This window comes from Lethenteron reissneri, chromosome 41, assembly GCF_015708825.2.
Source record: "Lethenteron reissneri isolate LAM-NWPU_2019-01 chromosome 41, ASM1570882v1, whole genome shotgun sequence".
Lineage (NCBI taxonomy): Eukaryota > Metazoa > Chordata > Hyperoartia > Petromyzontiformes > Petromyzontidae > Lethenteron > Lethenteron reissneri.
Window position 1 is genome coordinate 105,666 of NC_083819.1, and position 24,834 is coordinate 130,499.

The 24,834-nt window shown below is 46.7% G+C and overlaps 1 protein-coding gene across 10 annotated transcripts in view; it reads right to left on the reverse strand.

Moving 5' to 3' along the window:
- The window catches only part of LOC133352734 (signal-induced proliferation-associated 1-like protein 1), a 159,003-nt gene that overhangs the window by 40,192 nt on the left and 93,977 nt on the right, over window positions 1-24,834 (reverse strand). For all 10 annotated transcript variants that reach the window (XM_061568573.1, XM_061568570.1, XM_061568564.1 and 7 more), the window contains 6 exons: window positions 17,814-17,988; window positions 15,274-15,377; window positions 8,936-9,093; window positions 7,372-7,957; window positions 3,015-3,289; window positions 814-1,116 (listed from right to left, as the gene is read on the reverse strand). In XM_061568573.1, the coding sequence (XP_061424557.1) occupies window positions 814-1,116; window positions 3,015-3,289; window positions 7,372-7,957; window positions 8,936-9,093; window positions 15,274-15,377; window positions 17,814-17,988 (1,601 nt within the window). The remainder of the gene's footprint in view (window positions 1-813; window positions 1,117-3,014; window positions 3,290-7,371; window positions 7,958-8,935; window positions 9,094-15,273; window positions 15,378-17,813; window positions 17,989-24,834) is intronic.

Here is a 24,834-nt window from a genome sequence, read left to right on the forward strand (position 1 = left end):
ATGGTACAGCAATGGCATATACTGTCGTAATATTCCAGAGAAACGAGGACTATTTGCAAATATGCAAAAAAAAATTCACTCCAAGAGCTACCCGTCTCATTCGGTACTGCAAATTAAATACTTCCAAAGTCAAACTTATGTTTGAAAGCGTTGCATAATCCATGCATATACACGATATTTATTAACCTGTTTGTCTTGGTTTGTACTGTGCTGTTTGTATTGTTAGTGTCCTCTGTATCTCGTTTTTTCCCGTGTTGTTCATGCCATTTAACTAAAGTAGCATTGATTTTTCATTTACATACGAGTTGCATTCATTGAAAATAATGAATTCTTACACACAGTATTTGATGCATGTATATATATATATATCTCACAAGTGTAAGAACTGATTTTAATGTTACAAAATGATGTGGCAACCATTGCCGGTGAGGCTTTTCAGCAATCATTTCCATAGAAACGGTTTAATGACACGTCCCACCCCAAAGTGTCTCACTACAGAGTCTATTTTACCAAGGTAAGCCCACTGAGCTATGTTGCTCTTTTTCAAAAGCGACCTGACCACAAATGAAGCTCAAATAAGTGGCTTATCACGTGGTAATTAATAGCAGCCAAATACTCTAAACAGACACATTGATTCTGAATGTGGAATAAAAAGCGGAGGACCCAGAAAAAAATCCACACGGCCACGGGGAGAGAGACATGCAAACTCCAAATAGACAGCAGGCGTCGGGGTCCGGATCGAACCTACGACCTCCTGTATACCAGCGGAGGTAGTTCACATCTCGCGACTGCGGGTCACTCTGTAACGCTCACCCTTTCATGGCAAACGTCCGGATGTGGTCGGCCCCGCTCGGTGTCAGCGCCGCCATTCCCGGCTGCTGCTGCAGGGCCTGAGGCCGGGCCAAGCCAGAGGTGGGGACGGGACCTCTGGCCCTGAGGCCAACGGCCGCCCCCGCACCACCCCCCGAGGTGGACGGCCCCCCTCCGTCCACGCGCATCCAAGGCTTGGCCCCCCGATAGGGGGGCCGGTAGTCCAGGGCGGAGGCGGCGGTGGCGGCCGAGTCCGCGTTGGTCTTGTACTCCATCGGTGGCGGTCGGTGCTGCTCGGATTGGGCCCTGCAAGGCGAGTCATCGATTTAGTTTACTAGTTCGCTTTTTCATTTATTTGGTCAATCAGTGTTAATGATGAGACTGTAATTCTGTTATTAGATACGGTAGTTAAGTAAAGATAGATAGACAACTTTTATTAAAAACTGGGTAAGAACCCAATGAAACAAAGAATACTTGGATCAAAAAAACCCCATCATGGTTTTACGTATACTGTACAGCAAATAGAGTTTGATAATATTGTGAAGTTACAAAAGCAGTGACTGAGTTTATAACCTGCACAACCCTGTACTCGATTTGCACAACCGAAGTTCAAGGACTCAAACAAAGTTCTAACCAACAGTGGAACAAGCAGCAGAGGGAACGCGTATGGAAGGTTAACTGCCGCTTTTGTGACAATTAAACTATCGCATTCTCTTTTAAAGAATCGCTCCTTAAGAACAACGTGAAAAGTAACCAAATGTCAAGAGGATGGCCGCTCCCAGTCTCTGCGCCAATTAAAGAAAAGCACAAAGAGGCAGCCTGGTCACGCATTGTCGAAGGACTCCACCACACGGCCCCATTGTCTACAGTGCTTTTATGCCCCGCAGCAACGGTGAAACTCACCACGACAAATAACACAGCACATTACCGCCGGCTTAATTGAGACAAAACAGCTGCGCAAACGCTTTACGTTTATTGACTTTCAGACAAACACGCACCGCGGAAAAAAAGTGGAGACGCGTTTGTGAGGAAAGGCGGCAAAATGAATGATGAACGCACGCGAAAAGCAAATTTCTAATTATGAATGACGACGCGGGTTGGCAGAGCACCTCGCCACGCGGACTTTTCGCGAGGAACTTGCGCACACACGTGCATGCCCTCCAGACGCAACCGCCGCTGCCAAACACAACCGGTTTAGCCACAACTGTTGGATTCGATCTCTCCTGCCCAACTACTGCTTGAAATATCGGCGCGAGCAGGCACAAAGGGTGCCACAGCAAGGTGAGGACCGTAGAAGGGTCGTGGCGATGAGGGTTTGGAAAAAAAAATCACTTCCGATCATGGTGACGGTGAGAGCGTTTTTCTGAGCATTGTGGGTTTGCGCGCTGGCGAAAGCTGCCTTCAGAATAGTGTTGATGACAATGAGGGAGGCTGCAAGGCCTGAAATATAAGCATGGCCTTACAAAACAACCAAACTTTTTTTGGTAGCATGCAGTAAATGTAGACAATTTGATCAACAGGTTCAAGGGCAAAGAGGCATTTTAAGAAAATGTGGATGTCCAGGCGACATTTTTCTTATGAACTTTGGGACCTTCATCAAGTACCTCACAGGCTTTGACCATGGTAGCATGTGTCCAATGTTACTGACATCGCTTTTTTTTTACAATGTAATATGATAACATAATTAGCACACTATATATCACAATCATCATAAGTGGTGTTCAGTAATACCACAGTTAGTTTTGCCTTTGGTCCAATACACATGTCGTTACTTTAATAGAACAGAGCACCTGTCACAAAACTATTGCTAGGCCACCACACTGTTTCAATGACATCATATCCGGCTCGATGGTTTGCCGCCAGTCACCCATTCAGAAAGAAAGCAATTGCACAGGAAGCGACATGAAGTGAGGCCACAGAAAACACCATCACGGGAAGTGACAAGGCAAAGTGACATCTTATCGCTATGTTATCGCCTAATGCTTCTCTTGGCTTAGACATGCGCTGCAGGTGACAATCACTGCAATATTGGTAAATCCAGCCGGGCCGATCAAGATCACCAATCTGGACAAACCTAGCTGAAGTTAAGTTCTGGTGGCAACCTGAGTGAAGAGTTACACGCCGTGCGCGGCTAGGCTGTGGGGGAAGATGGCACAGGGGTGGGATGCTGCAGGGGTGGGACAGCGTCCCCAAGGCCCACCCACCTGCGTGGCTTCCCATCCTCCAGGGGCGGAACCACCACCACCTTGACGGTGACGGACGTACGCAGGAGGTCAATCATCTGCTCGTGGCTCAGCGTGGCCATGGCGACGGTGCAGATCTCCACGAGGCGGCTGCCCTGCCGCAGGCCGGCTTGCCACGCAAAGCCGTAGGCTTCCACCTCGGCAACGACGCCCTCTGCGTTCACGTGGAAGCCCAGCTGGCCCAGGCCATTGCGCCGCAGCGTGAGCTCCTCTGTCTCGCACCCGTTCGTCGTGCGCTGCCGAGGGAGTTAACGAAGCGGAAGTCGACGTTAAAAAACAACCCCCGCCGTTACGAATGCCCCCACTGTACATGCGGGCACGCTACTCCAGCGTCTGTGCATGTCGGGTAGTGAGCCACGTGTTGAAGCGCTGCCAATCACTCTCCTGCAGGGCTCTTCTCAGCACAACAGCTGTGCATTTGGAGAACGTACAAAGGTGAAGTTGCCCAATTTGTTACTGCGTACTTGTGCGAACCGTACCGACTTAAGCAGTGTTCTGACAATTTTCCTAAACTATTTTGTTACTGCATACCAGGCAATGGGCTGAATAGACTTCGATGGCAAGTGAGTGCAACAATTCTGAACGTGTGATCGTGAAATATTGCCGGGCAGCGTTTACAAAAGCAGAGCAATGTTTTCCAGGGCTCATGGACACATTAGGAGACCTGCTTTTCCAGGATGTCATTTATATTTTGCTTTTCAAACAGATTCCTGCCACATATGCTAAAAGCCATCCAGGTTGATTTAACGCATATTAATTAATCGTTGCAACTAGTAGCTATGTACTCTTTGGTTCTTTCAGTAGAAATGTACTTTATCTTGCCAATTACTGAGGAATACCCATGTATCCATTGGAGAACACTGCATCATCGGGCTTTCAATGGGTTCGCGAACTGATTGAATAACAGTTACTGCAGCGCGACACAACTTTAACCTATCTCGCGCCTTGTTGACAGCTTTCCCCAGGGCCTGAACATTAGCGGTATCGCTTTTACGTTGTTTTAGTTTGTCAAAATGCAGCCAGGCGGCCAGATGGAGGGAGCTAAAAAAAAAAACTTTTCCACGAGGCCGGCTAGACGATGGGGATGTTTGTCCCACGTCTAAAAAGACTTGTGCAGTGCATTCTCAATTCAGCTCATTTAACCCGGCTGCTGCTGCGAGACGTGGCCACGTGTGTGGCCATTGGTGGTGGGGATGGATTGAGGCAAATTTCTTCTGCCTCTAGCCCATCATCATCATCAAGCATGATCAGTCCACTGCTGGATGCAGGCCTCCTCATGTCCTCGCCCCGCACGTCCGATTAGCGTGGTTGGCTACGGACAGTGCGAAAGAAGTTCAACATACATATTTCACGATCCTGTGATGAACAATCAACTTGGCACTTGTGCACGAGATGAATTTATCGCTCCATCTCTGAGGTGGAGTTCCTTGCGGATGGCATTCCATTGTATGGCTATTCCCCCAGTGATGACGTTAACACACCACACCAGATACTTATAGATTAGGCTCAGCCAAACTAGGGGAGCCCGAGAACAGGTTCTGATATCACTTGGCACAGGTAACAGTCATGGCCAGGAATCTAACAGAGGCTGCGTGTGTTCGTAGTGCGGTGCGCGAACCACTGCGCCACCGCTCCCCACAACTGCACGCGCACGGAAGTTGTAAATTGTCAATTAGTAATTATCCTTGCATGGAAATTCTAATGGATACATGTCGCCCAGTGACTTGGAGGCGAGGTTGGTGGATCACAAAGAGATTAAGCATGGGTCACCTGTAGTGTAATGAAGTGCCAGTGGGTGACAGTAGAGGAAGTAGGTTACTAAAGGCGACCTCTGAGTAATTTGAGTGTATCCCCTTCATACACCTGGGTGTCACTGGGTACTCTGCTTTCTGTACGCATGCAGTAACTGAAAAAAAAAATTCCAAACATATCACAGCAGGACTCTCTTAAAAAGAAGTCTCCGCGAGGCCTTAATGGGTAACAAAGAAAATATCAGTCCTATATGAAAGCTTAGATAAAGTAGGTCGCAAGCTAATTGGCTAACTCCCCTTGAGTTGATTAAGTGGAGGCCCAGGTCAGGTGCAGATAACAGTTTCTGTGAATAGCAGCCAGGAATTGGGGTTGGTGGACCGCACAGGTCGCTGGCATCAGAACGCAGCGTACTTTACCAACCACTACACAGCAACAAAGACAAAAATATTGCTTGAACAGACTGTTGGGGCAAGTGCTGTTAAGCGAGTACCTATAAAGGCCGGAACGGCGCACGAGGGGGTCGGTGGCCAGCACCACGCCCAGCTGCCTTTGCCTCCTCTTTGTCTCCTCAGTGGCAATGTTTTTACACACTGCACCAGGTACTCACTTGAGGCTGAGTCGACCTAGCGGAGGCCAAGAACCGTTTCAAATAATCGTAACTGGTGTTGGCCATGAGCAGGAATCGACCTTAGGTCGTTGGGTTCGGTGCGCAGCGCGCTAACCGCTACACTACCACTCCCCATAAAGTGGAGTAGTGCACACATGCACGCACGCGTGCATGTGTGCACGAACACGCAGTCCAAACATTGTTAAAACCAGAGTGCAAGCAGGGATCAAGCTGAAATTTTTTCCTTTGCATCCAAAACAATATCCAATTATGCCAATCGGTGTTCATAGGCGCATCTGGATATGCACCGCGTATATCCCTGCAAGAGTCCTGTTGCAGAAAAAGGACCAATGACCCAGTAAACGTGCAGGAGAACAGAGGCGGCAGCGGCAGACACATTTTCCTGGAGGCTAAATCCTTCTCGCTAATGCAATTCGGTCCTGCCCTCTACATGACCTCCAGTTTGGTCAAGGCAAAGTGGGGTCTTTTTTGCAACAGATACGTCTGAAAACATACTTAACCGTCAAACAATTGAGACTGAGCATTGGAGACATGTTTGCGTAGGATTAAAACGTTCAGCACCAAGGGTAGTGGAGATTAAGTGTGACAGAACAGGAAGATTTGGTGTAGATGTCCAAACATACACAGGCTTGAGTGCAACATAAAACAAAGACACAGATCTCCTTTGTGGCCTGAACAGACTGGCAGGGCGCATGCCGTTAGCAAGCAGCTATCAAGGCTAGCACGGGACACGAGGGAGTGGTGTGGCCAGCACCCTGCTCGGTCACCTTTGTCTTCCCAGTGGGGATGTTTACATACAGCACCAGGTAATTATTTAAGGCCGAGTCGATCGAGAGGAGGCCCAGAATCGGTTCAGATAATCGTTACTTGTGTTGGCCATGAGCGGTAATCGAATTCGGGTCTGCACTACCGCATACACACGGACACATACTGCCATCTCAACTTCATGCCCAATCGTGTGGAACATGTACAATGATATTAGGAAGTATGGAGAGGTTTCTCTAATGGCGGTCAGGACGTTAGTGGTGACGACGACGATATTATGATTGTAACAAAGGTTATGCCGATGATGAGAGCTATGCGCATGGCAAAAATAAAAAACTCATGATAAGTAATCAAAATGAAGGAAGGGTAACGGTGGCGATAAGGGTGACAGTGAATCAAGTGATGACGAATGGAACAAAAGTGAATCTTGATTTTAAGCTTTCGTGACTGCAGGAATCCAAAAGTGGTCGTGCTCATGATGTGAAAGACGATTGTGAAGACAGGATAATGATACGCAGGTGATGATTATGATTGACTATGGTAGTGATATCGATATAACGATAATAATTGTGAAAAATGTGATAACGTTCTCTTCTGAAGGTTACAATGTGATGAGCTGATACAGGCATGACTGTGATGACGTTGATGATCATGATAGGCTAACAATAATTATATATCTGATGTTAATATATGATGATGCTGAATGTAAAAGGTCAATTATGTATAGAAAAAATGATATGATGAAGATGCTCAAAATAGGAAAGTTATATTTTAAATTATTCTTAATAAGTGATTTACCATTCAAATGAGCTTCGAGGTAGTGGTGGCAATGTCCACATTCCTATGGCAGGGGAGAGTCCATCCACAGGCCAGCCACTTGTTGGCTTCTCCACCAAGTGATGACGGGCGGATTCGAACACTAACCAGGATTTTAACTCGCAAACTTCCGATTGCGAGCCGTTCATAATAATGGAGGGGCTGATGACGATCATGGAATAATAACAAACATGACAAAGATGATAGAAGAATACAAATCAATGCCGCTTAAGATATAACGACCATCGCCGTGACAAGTGTGATAGCGCTGAATCACCGTCACTACAATGACAACGACAAACAAACCAAAGCTCCCAGCAGCGCCATCGCCAACCCACGCGGGACGCCACGACGCACCTGCAGCCGCAGTGTGATGTCACGGACATCCTCGGGCTCGGCTCGGCTCACCAGCACGCACTCCCCGCGCCCGTAGAACAGCTTCACGCTGCTCGCGCCACTCGTCCACCCCAGCACGTCCCTGCCGGGCACGTGGAACACGACAGTGCGCACGGCGCGGTCGATCAGCGCCGCCCGCGCCCCCGACACCGCTAGCCAGCAGTCGAGCTCGCAGGCGCGAGCCAGGTCCTGCGCCACCACGGGCCAGGCGAGCGCCCCTGGCATCTCGGCGATCTCGGCGCCGGGCCGCCCCGCCGTCTTCTCGCGCCGCTTGCCGCCGAGCGAGATGAGAGCGCCGAGTTTGGTGGAGGCGGAAGCGTCGGCGAGGGCGGTGCCCGTCGCGTGGTGCTCGGCCAGCTCGCGCAGGTACTCGAGCCGCGTGCGCGTCGCCATCGCCAGGAACTTGTCGGCCTTGAAGGCGGCGTTCTCGCCATTGATCGCCTTGCTCAGCAGGAACTCGCGGAATGCCGGCGACTTGGGGAATCGCGCTCGGTTGGGGAACGGCGGCCCAAACGACGGCACGTCCTTTGAGCGCGCCACCGACACGCTGCGCACACCCACGCAGATGGGGGAAAGGGGGAGAAGGGGTCGGAGGAGGGGTGGGGGAAACAGGCGGTGGCGTTTGGCAGTGAGAAAATGTATAAGTGGGGGACTGTCAGGTGTGCGGCCGTGTTTGTGGCTTGCAAATTCGTGGAACCGTCACAATTCGCGGACGCGATTCCTAATGCAGACTCGATTACTTTTTGGGACAATTTTGGAAAATGCACAAGCACTTGTGGCCGCGAAATTCACATAAAGGGAACCCACAGGCTGGAGAGGGCCTGGGACTTCATTTCATACGGCTCACGACCACATGATACCTTCCACTTCGATTTTATATTTATCTGTCCCTGCAAACATCTTAGCCACAAAAATTGGGTATTCTCTCTCTCTAATGTAGCACGTTCATTCACTTCTGCCACTGCTCGGGCCACTTGGATTGACAGAGGCGACTTGAGCTGTGTGTGTTCACGTGTGCCCAAGATCCTATTAGGCGCCAAGTTAGGGAAAAATTAATCCCATCCCCTATGCAAACCAATTGCATAGAACATACAGGATTACCAAGATATCATTATTAAGCGTGCAATTCGATGCGTGCATTGTGAGCATAAAAATTGATTTTAATGCATCTTCACGTGACTATCTGCAGTACTAATGATGGTGTCCACACTGGTATGCATATCAGTAATCCGGCCCTTTGGAGGCAGGGTTAGTGGATCTTGCAGAGATCCACAAATGCGATTATTTAATAATTATCAAATAGCCCAGCTCTGAAACAAACCTTTAAAGAGTGAATATTTCTTGTTTCAGGTGTTGTCAATGAACCCTGCCCACTCGCTGGCTGGTGTTATGTTCACCTCATGCCACAGAGGGACAGCTCGAGACGCACTGCATGGGAGGCGTGGTATGAAGGTTAACTGACGACGATGATGGTTATGATGATGATGGTGTCATGAGTGCTCAAACGCGTGCTCTCTAGGCTGACCTGTAAGAAACGTTGTCCGTGCAAGGGTCCTGCACACGCACCACGATGAACACGTGCTGGTACTGTGAGCGGATGTGGCGCGGAGTGAATGGCAGTGCGCCTGGCTCCTGAAAAACGATGGTAACGATGTCGTTGCCAATGTGTCGCTTGCGCAGCAGCTGAGGGCCAAAGACAGTACGAGGGAGAGAGACCGAACAACACGATGATGGTAAAACACGAGAGGTTTGAATTTGGGCAAACACCCCATGGTTAAGCAGGATTTTCACGTGTAGCAGAGATGATGGTCTTCCAATGCCCTGCTCACCATCGACTGCACAAAAATAATTTATGTTCATCTTTATGTTGCAGAAATCATTTGAATGTCTCATGTGACAGTTGTTTTTGCTCCGATTTCTATTTGCTTCATAGCTGTACTTTTATTTAAAAATTTTGTCTTTGCAATTTTTAAAACTATCAGTCTATTTAATATGTAACAAACACTCTTAGCAGGGCATGTAAAAAGTGCGACCCTAGTGCGGATAAAGAGTCTTGGTAAACTGACCTCAGAAGTAGTTCTATGATGTCATTTTCTATGGCACAGGGAGATGCCCTGCTCGATGAGTTCCATAACATTTACTCGTCACTGACACCAAAAAACCACATGTGTAAAACTGGAAAATATAACGGTGGAAAAAGCTATAATCTAAAATTTAAAAAATGTGAGGGTAGAAAAGGTTAAAACAACAATAATAATAATAGACACGGAAACACATTGGATACTTAAGGATAATTACATTCGTTGGCTAATCTCAAACTACCCATGAACAAAAAAACAATACTAAAATAATGCACAACATTGACCAAATTAAAAGTTTTAGCACGGCCACCAACCACAGAACGTTCAAGCAAACAAGGATTCATCTTTAAGGCCAAGAAGTTGTCACAACCGACACAGTTTATGCCAACGCGCCTCACTTCACTTCCGTCTGCCAGCTCATCCGACTGTGGTTCACCAATTGGTTTTGGGACTTTCCCCGACCTCTGGGCGCCACTCAAATGAGCACGGTTGGCGACGTAAGGAGCGAAAGAAGTTCAAAATACGTACATAAAATGTATGTCTCGGTCAATAGCCTCAACCAATCTTATTGTTCATTTCAGAACCTCCAAATCGCGTAACCTACCATGGCAAAACATTCTTCACATACAGAGTACGTTCTTATATTTCAAATGCAGAAAATTATGTTCTGGTTGTTTTGGTTAAGTCCAATGTTAAGAGCTGTAAGTAAGACAGGTGTCAGCCCTGGCGCAAACACTCATCTCCTAATACACCAGTCTCTCTTAACACTACATACTTGGTTTCCATTTTAGCTGCCTTTTCCCACCCTGGGGGCAAGCTTCTGTCTAACCATTAACATTGCACATGACACATTGATCTACATAGTTGCCTTGCATGAAAGATAAACATTGCCATGATGCCTTAGAGGAAAAACTGAGGGTCAGATGGAATGATATGGTCGACTTTAGAAAACACAATGAATGGAAGTACCTGGAGAGAGAAAGGCCAAGCAACCAACCTAATGCAATAATTAATAACAGAGTCGTTCTGGGTAATATAAGTAACAAAATAAATAAATAGACAATATGCCTCCTTCACATATCTCTCCTTCGACAGTGAAAAAATAAAAGTATGAAGTTACACATCCCATCAGCTGCACGGGCCCTCTGGGAATGCACAATTTCAGCAGCACTGGTTTAACACAAGCAAACTCTGGCCGGGTTTTGATATTCAATGCATCATGAGCAGAGGCAAGCTGGCTTTAGTAATTTAAGTTTTGGCTCCAAAGAACAAGACGCCAAGGACAATTGCAAAGCAGCTGTATGCACCGACCATAACGTGTGCTGTGCCGCGGTTTGCCGTTAAATAAAAAAAGTAACCCGTTGCACATATATAAACTGGATATATAAACTGTGCATATATAAACTGTATATATATAAAATAAGCTGAAAACAAAACACAGCTGGAGAATCCCACTGAATGTGTGCATTCCTGTGTGGCTGCATGAGTTCAATTATTCAAGGAATGCTATTCTTGGACTCTGTGGCTTAGGGAGGCTTCTGCCAACTCTGCCTGCGCATGTTTGAAGGATGGAACCAGGGGTGTGGGCTCCGCAAAATCATTCGCCAAAGCTTGCCACTCCACTCTGGCGTTAGGGTGTTGGCACAGTGGTAAGTGGTAACACTCGTGCCTCACAGGGCCTGGGTTTATAAATCAAACCCAGGCCCTGTATGACTATCTAAACGCTTCTTAGACATGCCCTGTAATTAGCACATCATGGTAAGACGGTATTGATCTCTCGAAACAAAGCAACAACATTAAACGACCGGCCATCCCTCCCTGTGCATTGGTGTATTGCTCAACCTTGCACCGATGTTGTATCTCCACTGCGAAGTAAAATAACAATCATCTTTTACAAAACCATTATTAGTAGCCTGATCCTGTGCCTACACTTGACTTACAATATTTATAATTAAATACAACTTTTATTTTGCATTAATGCTCTTTTTGCTTTAATGTGAATACATTTGACATTTGCCGAAGTACAGGTCCAAAGAGCCAAAACGCAAAGCCACCAACAGCAAACAGCACACTGGCCACGCCCACCTGTCCCGCCCCACGGCACGGGCGGGTGAGCGGGCGGGTGAGCGGGCGGGCAAGCGGGCGGGCGAGCGGGCGGGCGAGCGGGCGGGCCGGCGGGCGGGCGAGCGGGCGGGCGAGCGGGCGGGCGAGCGGGCGGGCGAGCGGGCGGGCGAGCGGGCGGGCGAGCGGGCGGGCGAGCGGGCGGGCGAGCGGGCGGGCGAGCGGGCGGGCGAGCGGGCGGGCGAGCGGGCGGGCGGGCGGGCGGGCGGGCGGGCGGGCGGGCGGGCGAGCGGGCGGGCGAGCGGGCGGGCGAGCGGGCGGGCGAGCGGGCGGGCGAGCGGGCGGGCGAGCGGGCGGGCGAGCGGGCGGGCGAGCGGGCGGGCGAGCGGGCGGGCGAGCGGGCGGGCGGGCGGGCGGGCGGCGGCGGGCGGGCGAGACAAAGCCGTGTAATACCCCAGCCCCATGCTGAGCCGCGCTGGCTCCTCGCCACCACCTAAGCCCTGGCAGTGCCATCACACGCGCTGTGCAATACGCACGCGGCCTGGGATTGCGATGACGGTCGGTCGGTGGGCCGACGATGCACAATCAGGGACTTTGCCAACTTTGCTCCCTTGCACCAAGAATGTAGCTCAGTTACAGTGCACAATTAAGACAATTTCAGGATGGATTTGAATATTTTTTTTCGTTTTGAAGACAAGGTTCGGTAATTGGTGAGCAGATTTTAACGTGAAATTTTGTGTTTTTCAGTTGCACGAACAAGTTCTTCAAGTATGCTGCCCGGTTTGTGTTGTAGATGAAAGTTCGTGGCTGTCAAATCACCCGAGCGACTGCCACTGCTTCCCACAATCTGCGAGCTTTGTCACGAAACGTGCCTATTCTTATGATTTATTGGAGTTAACCATACATTATGCCTCACATAAAAAACTGCTACATAGCAGAATGCAAATCAAACATCACTGAGGCGCACGACCCAACACGGCACAACACTGCACACTAAGTGAACACAACATGGAATCCTCTATTGCTGCTGTTTTGTCATTATTTTAAATTTCTAATGTGATAGTTGTTTTTTGTGCAGATTCCTATTTGCATTTCTGTTTTTGCATTTTATTTGCTTTGTGCCTTTTTGGTGCCCCAGGTCACTCTTGAAACCGAGACTCTATCCTGGTCTCCTGAGTTCTCACCTGGTTAAATAAAATAATCTTGAAACTTGAACTTGCCGAACAACACACGACACAACCCGAAAACACATTGAGAGCTGTACGGGACAACCGCGAATACCCATGCAGTTGCATTGTTTACATCAGATTCCCTGTACAGCAGCTCTGCCCTTTTACAAAACAACCAAATTCATATCAGCATTTACAAATGCCAATTATATTGCACAGAAACGGATTTGTGTCACAATTGCATTTAATTCTTACTGTTAATACGAGAAGATGATAACAAAGATCTATCTCTGTAATCTAAAGCAAACAGTGGACATAAATTAGACTTAGCCGTTTTCAATTTATAGAGTTTCTCGACTGACGCAGCCATGGATATGAGCACATGAACAATATTGAAAGCCTACAATAATCCTACGTGGCAGAACTGGAAAGAGCTTCGTGGGCGATACACTGTACATAATTATGGTCAGACTTGAGCCTTATCCAGAGCACCAGAAGCCCGAGACTTAACGCTGCCTCGAGACTTAACGCTGTCTATCACTTAATTACAGGTGGCACAAGGGCCTAAATAAACCTGAGGTAGTAATCTCTGTCTATTTGCACTTCAACGAAGCCACACATCTATTTACGCGTTTTCATCTTGCAGTTATATAAATTTTGTACCTTATAAGGCGGTGCGCTAATGAGGAATGTGGAGTTTATTACATCTGTCCTCTTCTTGGTTCTTTCGGGAAAGTCATGTAGAATGGAAATAATAAAATAATAAAAATAAAACCTAATAAAATAATTCTCACGGCGTTTCGGCCACAACACAAGCAGCCGTCCTCAGGTGGAGAGCAGGTCTGTCGATTAGACAGAGTCTGAATGACACACTCCAGGCTTGGAGCGACTATTTAAGCTGGGATGGAGGGGGGAAGGGCGCCTTGACAAAAGAATTTGCATATCAAGAGATAAGAGCTAAGCTAAGTTCCCTTAAAACCAAAGTCAATGTACATATATAATTAGTCGAACATATATAATTAGTCGAACTTTTTAACTGCACTTAAAGCTTTCGTGACTGCAGAAATTCATATTCTTTGGGTCTTTCGGTAAAGTCACGTAGATAGGTTCAAAGAAAATAACAAAAAACAAAACTACGACGTTTCGATGGCAACACAAGCGGTCGAAACGTCGTACTTTTGGGCTACGCCAATCTCCAAACCTTTATAAACAGTTTGCCTTTAGAGGCTAACCCCTTTTCCTGATGACGACCGCTTGTGTTGCAATCGAAACGTCGTGATATTTTTATTCACTTTATTTTTTTTATAACTACGTGACTTTACCGAAAGAACCAAAGAATATGCAATATTACTATGAACTACTGTATACAAACTTGGCACTGATCTACCACAACTTTGTGTTACAAAAACAACATTTCTCTGTCAGAATCTTTTGAAGGTGTTTGCTTTGTATGAAAGCATTATTTTTATTCCAAAACAAACGAAAACTGCACAATGTAGTTTAGCGGTACACATTGCTGTACACACCCAATGGGGGATCACGTGGCCACAACTTTGATCGAGCTGTTTTGTTGTTGCTAGCTACTTGACGTGTAAGGCCTTTACACCTGTCCTCAGCAACATTGTTAAAAGTAATAAATAGATAAATAGCAAGCTGTGCAGAAAATTTTCCACGTGTAATAGGCATTCAATGCAAATGTAAAATGCAACTCTTAATTATAAGCATAGACTGTGCGGCTTATCTGGAGCGATGATTGGTGCACAACAAAACCTCACCTATACACAAAAAAACGGGAAAGCTTCCTACTATACTGTCTTAGCAAGGATGGGGTTTATATTCTTGTAAGGGGTGAAACAAATGCAGAGCCACTGCAAGTGGGGTGATTCGATTAATTGAAAAACTTCAGAGTGGTTATTCGATTCACTGAGCATGTTCTGTTTTCTCAGTGTGGAGAACGGCATCGCTCTTCATGACTTCAAGTCATGATGTGAACCCATTACGAGAGTGAAAACGAATAGAAAAAGACGATACGTGCACACAAGATTTTGTGCAAGAATAATCGTTTTTAACCAATGAAATGATCCATCGTCGTCACACCCCTTATTCACTTGTCAAAAATATCTGCAGTAAAATTGAAGCAAAACAAAACCTTTCCTTTATTATGACTGCCACACCCCTAAGTTCTCCCTCTCACCAGACCTCAGAAACCGTTAATGGGCCAACGGTGGGAACATGAAATCAGAGTCGGCACCTATGTTTCCCCCAGAGGCTGTTCCGTTGTGGATACACCACACCATCTGACCCGGCTTGCCTGAGACTCCTCCTGTGGCCGGAAGTTAGCTGTTGCCACGCACTCGTTTACAAGCAGAGGCTGTCGCAGTCTGCACCTCTGATTAATTAAGAACACCGCTGAATCGCAGAAGGAACATGGCGTGCTTCTACCACTGCACATCATCAAACCCGATCGCTCCCCGTGCCACGCGATGCCGAGTCACTGTGAATCCGAGATAAATGAATGGGCAGCAAAGTCTGAACGTGAGCGCAAGTCATACCTGCTGCTTGTTGTTGGGAGTGTACGGCAGCATGGTGGAGACGTGGAACATGATCTCGTAATCGCGGTACTGCGTGTAGAGGGAGTGAGTCCCCGTCGAATCCGCTGTGGAGGGGACACGTGGCACCAGCACTGTTGGGTCAGCCTCGACGACACAGGAAGCTTTGTCCACGTGACTCAAAGAGTTAAAATTGTCTCCACTTTTAAATGAACGTCTGCTAGTGCTCAACTCCTATCTGTGGAAATTCGTCAATCCTATTCCAGAGCAATGAGCCAACACCGCTGAGAAAATGAGTTTGAATCTGGGCTCTAGCAGCCTGTGATTAAACCACGTCCTCAAGCGGAGTGAGTGCAGTTTGGTCAGAAAATAATTGCACAAAATAAGTTTTTGAGGGATAAAGTTTGTAAATATTTACTTCAGGAGTGATATATAGCGAACCGCTCGTAGAGATCGCGAAGGAGCATGATGCAGTGTTGTGTTAGTTCTGAGAGGTCTCATGTTAAGGCATTTTTGGGCAGGGTACAGGATTCACCTTGTATCTATTCCCTCTAGCGTCACCACTACTAAACTTACTCAAAGTTTTATTTTACAAATTCTGATTTCCTATTTGGATTCAGCAGCCTTCAGATCCTCCAGATATTAAAACCAAACAAACTTTCTTAAGCCAAGATTTAAAAAAAATTTGTTTTCAAAATTTAGCGGGTCATAAGTTACAACATTTTGGTTGTATTTGTTGAGTTTTGCAGTTACAGAGACTCCATTATATTCGGGCCAATTTTCAGCTTTTAAAACGTGATGAAACATTACATCAGTCAATAATGATTGTATGTATATGATAGCTGCAGAGAAGTGCGTGGCTGGAGCCCGCAAGAACCAGGGTCTGGGCCAGTCAGAAAAATGCCAGACCTCGGCCAGCGAGCCACACGAATGCAGACAACAAATATCAGTTTTGTCATAACCACCGAGAAGGATGCAACCCATTCGCCCTGTACCAAGCATAAGAGTTATTTACATTTTTACTGCTCCTTAAGTTTTTGCAGTTGTGCTTGGTGGCTCTCCGATGCATTTGCAGGTTGCAATGCACGTTTATTAGGCATGATGTCCGACGTTTTGCTCGACAAGCTCAGAGCTGCAAGTATGCCGTCGAAAACACGCGGTATGACGATCCAAAAAATACGTTGGAGAGTACGCCTTCCAGTTTCGACGCATATTACCAATGTACCACTACAAACGTAATGGAAAATTAAAATCAATTATGATACTACATTAAAATAAATTAAAGCACTTGAGAACATGGTGGGCCTGTATTAATATTTTAAGTTGTTTTCTTTTAATTTCTGCACATTGTGTATGCTTAACGTTTGCACGAGCAGATGGGTAAACACTAAATGGATACCAAGGCAAGATGAATATTTCATCGGCGCGTTGCCTCGACAATCTACGCGGTGCATTAGTTAAACAACTGGCCACGTGTTCCTACATTAATTATGAGCTGCTGACGATCTTGAGGAGGGAGTGAATGTAAAAGGCCCTGCGCCTTAGGGGACCAATTCTAACCGGAGTCCGGTTCTCCGACAAGAACCAGGTGCAAATCCTTAGGCAGAATAAAAATGTACAATCAGAATTTATTTAAAATTACTTTTCCACCAACGTGAAATTTCGAATGTGGAACGTGGCCAAAGCAAACGTGGACACTGAGGGGAGTGGATGTGAAACTGGGTGCAAGCAGCTGGTGGGGTGCTTTGTAAAACAAACCGTGCCACAGCCACATCTTTCATTTGAAACGCTTCATTGGTGCGATAAGGTCAAATAAGTATAACTGTAGGTCTGCTTGTAATTAGACAAAGGCCTTTCTTATGATTCCCGGTCCTGCAATCAGTTTGGCTGGTTGGAAGGAGATTCAGAAAAGGACGTTAGACTACGTTTGTTATTCACCTACCCTGGTTTCCACAGGTAGCCATTGACATGTTTGGTATATTATTAAACACTACCCTCTGCCTGATTTGTCACAGGAATCTGAATTACATTGCCACAACACCCTGTAACCATGCTCCTCACCCAGGGTTCCCCATTTAAAATGATCTCAAAGGTAACAATTAACAATAACTAAAAATCTGGTAAAATTGTAAAAAGTTGTAAACAGAAGCAACCATCTTCTCTTGAAATAAGCACCTGGCAGGCATAACACCACAGGAAAATAAATGGTCAAACAACCAACCACCACCACCACCGATATTACCACTACCACCACCACTGGCAACACCACCAACTACCACCGTCGCCACCACCATTACAAACCACCATCGACATTACCACTACCACAAAAATCACTACTACCACCACTGAAAACACCACCACTACCACCAGCATCACCAACAAAAAAACCCATACTACCACTGACACTTCCGCTCTCACCGCCACCATCGCTACCACCACCACCAATAACCACTGCTACCACCACCTCCACTACCAATACCACCGCCGCCGCCGCCGCAGCAGCAGCCACCACCACCCTCCCGCTGGCGTGCGCCGGCACTCACTCTTGTTGTCGAGCTGCGCGCGGTACTTGTCGAAGCCCTGCAGGCGAACGCGCGTGCCCAGCAGGTCGAGGAACTCGTCGAATGCTGGCCCCGCGTTCTCATTGTTGTACATCTCCTCCTCCGTGCTCTGGCCGGCCTTGCAGTACATGATGCCCAGTTTGTGGTGCGTGCTCAGCTGTGAGGAGATGGGTAGCGCTCCATTAGAACTCAAATGCGAGCGGCAGTGGAGGTGATAATGGTACTGTAGAGTTTAGTGAATCGTATTCCTTGCCACTCGTGAAAAATCCACATTTCTATGGCAGAAACCGATTTCTCAATCAATAATTCTTGACGTCTGACTTCGTTTTTTGTGCTATAATTAGAATAAAAGTCAATTTTAGATTCACGACACGTGCATCTAAACGTGGGCAAGCATTCGTTACTAGAATCTATGCAAATCATATTGTAATGTTAAAATCAAGTTAATGAATTAAATTACAATTGTGATCCTGAATACTGATAATTCATTGAATCGACAGGTGAACTGGCTAATGCACACACACAGAGTACATGTGTGTGTGATAACTTTGAACAACAAAAAACTATCGTCCAAAATGTCATAGGAACGGGCTTCACCAACTTTTTATCAGCTTTAACATCAAATGAAACTTGAAGGAATTCAGGAAAATAGGCTCTCTATGTCCTCTGAGTGAAAACTAATCAACCTCAAGACCAACATTTTTTGAAGCCCAAATAAATAAAAAACATAGATTTTAGGATTTTCTTAATTATAAGCATAGACTGGACTCGTTGGGGTGCCAAATGTAGGATTGATAGCCCTAATATAACATTATAATTAACATTGGTCACTCACCGTCACATTCACATATATAGGTGAAAAACCCTATTTTTAAACCCACGAACACAAATATAGAGCTTATGAAATACACTACATAGCAAGCACTTGATCCCAAAGATGTTTTTAAAATTATTATTAAATACAACCATCCACTGCCTCATATTAATTCATTATTCAAACACATTAGCACATCCACCGCACCGTCACTAAACAAGAGCGGATCATGTGTACGTCATTCGATAATGCAGTGGCATTCATAATTTATCATCGCCTTGAGACACCTGTCACAGGGAATTCTGATGGGAGTTGTAGTTTATATTTTAGTTTTTTATGTGGTGGTTTAGCTGTTACAGCTCCTTACTATTAAAATTCCTTCCCTTTATTACTGCTAACCCTACTCCCTCCCTTTGATGCTGCTAATCCTACGTAATTCACGGGCATAATATGACTTTGAGACCCCCCCACCTCCTGCGCATTCCACAAGTAGTGACTAATCCCATATCAGCATTTTCCATAAATATGCTAAATTCCTCTTGATATGCAAATTCCTTTGTCAAGGCGCCCTTCCCCCTCTAACCCAGCTTAAATATACGCTGCCAAGCTTGGTGGTGCTCATTCAGATGCTGTCTTTTCGACAGACCTGTTCTTCACCTGAGGACGGCTGCTTGCGTTGTGGCCGAAACGTCGTGAGAATTGTATTTTATTATGTTTTATTTTTATTATTTTATTATTTCCCTTCTACGTGACTTTATCGAAAGAACCAAGAAGACAATGATTTATGGTTCAGGGGGAAGGAGAATAAACTAAACACAAAAAGCAGTTAGAAATAAATTAGTAACAATTTTTATTTAAAAGTGCATACCTCCAGTGGCTTCCTAATATCGGAAGAGCGTTCCAGATGGCTGCATAAAGGCTATAAAGAGTTTCAGTAAAACAGAAGGTACGTTCACTGTCAAGATATGGGGAAGTACATTGATGTGGGTGACTCAATTCACGAGGTGCCTGGAGGAAACGATACAGCCGGGGTGTTGCTGACAAGCTGTGTGTAATGCCTGAGAGTCGTTCTCTCTTCCACGAGGGTTTTCCCTGCACACCCTGGTTTCGGCCCATATTAAAAAAAAGTATAGGATAATGTAATTGACAAAAGATATCATCAGATCCCTCTGAAATGAGTGTCTTATATTAAGCAAAGATAGACAAATAGTAACAGCAAATGCGGTTTATTTATTTTTTATAGATCTGAAATAAAGGTCATCTATCGATCTCAGTGTAATCCTTTTTGATTGTGATCTAATCTTCAAAATATAATACATCACGATATTTTTTTTCCTGATGACGATTACTTGTGTTGCGATCGGACTTTTTTAGTGATTTGTTATTTTTTGTTATTTTCTTTGAACCTATCTACGTGACTTTACCGAAAGACCCAAGAATATTAATTCCTGCAGTCACGAAAGCTTTAAGTCAAGAAATAACTGATCAAACGAACAATCGAACTGATCAAATGAACAATCGAATGAACGAGTGAACCAATATTATACTTTCTTTCGCTGCTACCATTGTGCTGCACGATCGCTCACACGCAAACGTTCAAATTACATCTTCTGCCAATCATCTCTCTCGACCGAGGCGCAGCTCATCGGGGGCTGGGAGTTGAAAGCGTGACAATTCACACCCGTTTCCTCAACGAGACTTATTGCTGCACCCTTTCATCCTTGTCCCCCCTACCCACCACCCCTTTCCCACTCAAGCGCCTAAATCCCCAACACAATTAGTAACATTTCTGGCATGGCGTTAAATGTGCATTTAATGGAATGTGTCAGTTCATCCGAGGCCGCATGTCAAGCTTCTTGGCTAATTGTTCCTCCAACGCAGGTCCCGTTTCACTTAATGAGTTGCTTCTGAAGAGAAGCCGATCAACGCTGGGCCCACGAATAGCGCGCACAACAAAAGGGCTCATCCATAATCCAGCGCGCTCGGCTTTCCACAGCGCAACGCTAACGAGTTTGCACACCGGCACGAGACACTCGAAATAGCTCCTCGGTCTTCAAACATTTTCCTGACCCTTGGGATGTGATATTTACTTTGCCAAGTACAGCGCCTTCAGTAAGTTGTCGAAAGGTTCTTTATTCATTTATTTTATTATTATCTAGAAACTTCCGAAGGTGGGCATATTTGGGTGGGGAGAAAGGAAGTGGATGGGTCCACAAAGTTATCAAAACCTCGCATTGATTACATTCTATATATTTATGAGCGGTAAGTACCCGGCATTGCCCGGGGGAAAAATATATTTAAGAACTTCTCTTAAAAACTCAACATACACGTATATAGTGGATTAACGCGCGGGGGTTGCAAACAGCGGGTGTATTTGAGGGCGAGCAGGTGCAAGCGTGAAGACATGGAGTAGCCACCAGAGAGGCACCAGCAATAATGGGGAGAAGCAGTAATTAACCGGGTGCATTTGGGCACAGGCAGGTGCGAGCGTGGGAATACGGTTCTAGACGACAGAGAGGCGGGAGATGGAGATGATAAGAAAAAGCACGTGCAGGAAGCGCCGCTGAAGCACCAGCTTAATGGGGGGTAACTGATGACCCTTAATGAGGAGGGGGGTATAAATGTGTGTGCGGAGCAACACGGGGTAGTTGGTTTGGAGCTGAAGGAACGAAGAAAACAAGAGCCAGGGAGAAGACGCCTGGGACCTTGCCCTCTACACCTCGTCCTCCCAAGCGGTGTTGGCTGATCCCCCGCTGGGGGCAACGACGAGGTGGAGGTGTGAGAGAAGAGTGACAGGCTAGCGGAGTACTACGTGATGGGCTAGCGGAGTATAGAGAGAGGGAGTTCGGAGCAAGGGTGCGTTGTGTTAGTGTGAGGAGCATCCATACAGGATGCGAAATAATAAAGTGACACAGGAGAAAAGCTAAAAGTGTCCGTGTGAATACACCACTACACATACACAAATACTAAGCTATTGTGAAAGCCCGGCGTGCCATTTGTCTGTCCATTTGTCTGTCAACAAAATTATAAGAGGTTTGCAGAAGTCCAAAAAGTTATAGAAAGTGGGGGGTAAATAGTTGATCTAAAAGGTTTCTGAAAATTGTCGACCACCCCCCCCCCCCCAAGAATATTTTTACCCCCGCGTAGGCATATATACCTACACACCCTAGTGACTCTATAGTAGTATCTGACTCTACAGTAGTAACTGGCTCTACAGTAGTATCTACCGACTCTATAGTATAGTAGTATCTACTGACTCTGTAGTAGTATCTGACTCTGTAGTTGTATCTACTGAGCCCAGTAGTATATACCGACTCTATAGTAGTATCTACTGCCCCCCTACAGTAGTATCTACCGACTCAAGTAGTAACTACTAACTTTGTATTATTATCTGCGGACTCTATAGCAGTATCTGCTGACTCTATAGTCATATCTACCGACTCTGCAGCAGTATATACTGACTATAGTGGAATCTAGTGACTGTAGCAGTATCTACTGACTCTAGTAGTATCTACCGACTCTACGGTAGTATCTACCGACTCTAAAGTAGTAACAACTGACTATAGTAGTATCCACTGACTATAGTAGTAACGACTAACTCTATAGTAGTATCTACCAACTCTATAGTAGTAAATACTGACTCTACAGTAGTATATACTGAATTTATAGCCGTATCTATTGACTCTATAGTAGTATCCACTGACTATAGTAGTAACTACCGACTCTACGGTAATATCTACTGATTCTAGATTTGAAGATTTCGTGACTGCAAGGATTCATACTCTTAGTTCTTTCGGTAAAGTCACGTAGGTAAAAAAATGAAATTAAAATTAATAAAAATAAAATAATAAACTCACGACGTTTCGGAGGCAATACAAGTCTCCGTCATCAGGTGGGACCGTCAGAGTCTATCTGACCTACTATAGTAGCAACGACTGACTTTACAGTAGTATCTACCGACTCTACAGTAGTACCCACTGACCAAAGAAGTAACTACGAACTCTATAGTAGTATCTACCGACTTTACGGTAGTATCTACCGACTCTATAGTAGTATCCACTGACTATAGTAGTAACGACTGACTCTATAGTAGTATCTACCGACTCTATAGTAGTAACAACTGACTATAGTAGTAACTACTAACTCTATAGTAGGATCTACCGACTCTACGGTAGTATCTACCGACTCTACAGTAGTATCTACCGACTCTACAGTAGTATCTACCGACTCTATAGTAGTACCCACTGACTATAGTAGTATCTACCGACTCTACGGTAGTATCTACCAACTCTATAGTAGTATCCACTGACTATAGTAGTAACGACTGACTCTATAGTAGTATTTACCGACTCTATAGTAGTGTAATAAAAGGACTCGGACACTTCCTTCTGTCTTCGTGTCTTTTATTGGGTTCTCGTCCTCACCCACACGGCACTCTGTTATAACTCTGTATTTGTAGCCCCCGGCTATTCACTGCTATTATAGCTCCTTCTTCCCTCTGACTCTCTGCTTCATCTACTGTAACCTCCTCCCTGCAGACTCGCTGCTACCTCTATGCAGACTCCCGCTGCTACCCCTATGTGCAGACCCTCTGGCTGCTACCGTATGCAGACCCGCTGCTGACTCTGTATGCAGCCCCGCTGCTGACTGCAGCCTCCTCGCTGCTTCGGGTCGGTCACCGCTGGCCAACGGTGCCGATCCTCGCTCCCCCGTGTTCGTGGCGATCTCGCCACCCTCCGCTTCGCCCTTCGTGGCCTCTCTCTGTTCCTGGTTCCCCGTCACTCCCCGTCCTCTTCCGGTTCCCCTCCTTCTATAGCCTCACCCCTCACCCCCCCACGTGACCTAACTCCTCCCCTCCTGACGTCACCTCCGGAGGGCCGTTTACGCCCGCATTACATCACCCTCCCCCATAAAGAAAATCCAGCCGACCTCGGCTGAATTGCAACCTGACAAGAAATGCGGGTGTAAAGGGCCAACACGTAAAAAGACACGAAGCATGCAACAACAATATAACCAGAACACAACACAACACAATCTAACGAAACGTGAGGGATTTCGAGCGAGTACGGGCAGCCGGGCCGTCCCGGACGGTCGGCAGACCACCCGCTGAGCGGGAACGTGGAAGGGTTTTAGGGGCGACGGGCGCAAGTTCTTCCGTCGCCATTGGAGGCCCGCCACTGTCCCGCTTGCGTCCAGAGACATCCCGTACTCGCGTCCGCGGAGGGATAGGAAGAGCTGCAGGTCCCGTGGGTTCTGCGGCTCCAGTCGACGTCCCACGAGCGGAACGTCCTCCCCCCTGCGCTGTCACGGCCGGCTTGTCTGTGAAGGGTACGACAGGCGCTCTCGCAAGGTCAGCAGACACAGGCAAGGGCGAGTCGGCAGCAACAGACCCCGGCAAGGCAACTTCGGGAGATGACGCATCCGGCCGCGGGGCAATGTATGGCTTCAACCGGGATGTATGCACGAACCAGCGCCGTGAACCAACCTGAACACGCGCCGACTGTGGGTTGGGAACCTCAATGAGGCGGACCGGACCCTGCCAAGGTCTATGTAATTTAGGAGAGGTACCTGGCCGCACCTGTGGGCAATGAAGCCAGGCCAGGTCCCCCTTTTTCCAGGGGCACTCCCCCTTTGATCGTCGGGCACACCGCTCATTCCTGGCCTGAGCCTTGGCAGTAGCCATGCGGGCACTTTCCCTCGCCTCAGCGACACGCCGAACGTTGTCCTTAATATACTCAGGAAGAGGCTTAACAGGCCCCCTCGCGCCGGTTCCCAACTGTTCATTAATCGGCGGCACATTCTCACGGCCGTACATAAGGAAGAACGGCGAGTATCCAGTAGCCGCGTGCGGCGTCATGCGATACGCCGAAAGCACCCCAGGGATATGCAAATCCCAATCAGATTGATTTTCCCCGACTGTATGGCACAGCATGGCGGACAGAGTCCGATTCAACCGTTCCACCATACCATCCGTTTGCGGGTGGTAGGGGGACGTCCGTATCTTTTTAGTTCCAAGAGCCGCACACACCTCCCCCAACAATTTGGACGAAAAGTTACGTCCTTGATCCGTAAGGAGCCTCTCCGGCGCCCCTTTGTCCATTACATACCCAAATAGAAAGGCGTCAGTGATAGACGCCGCTGACTGGTCAGGCAAAGGCCAGGCCATCGGCCAGCGAGAGAGGTACTCAA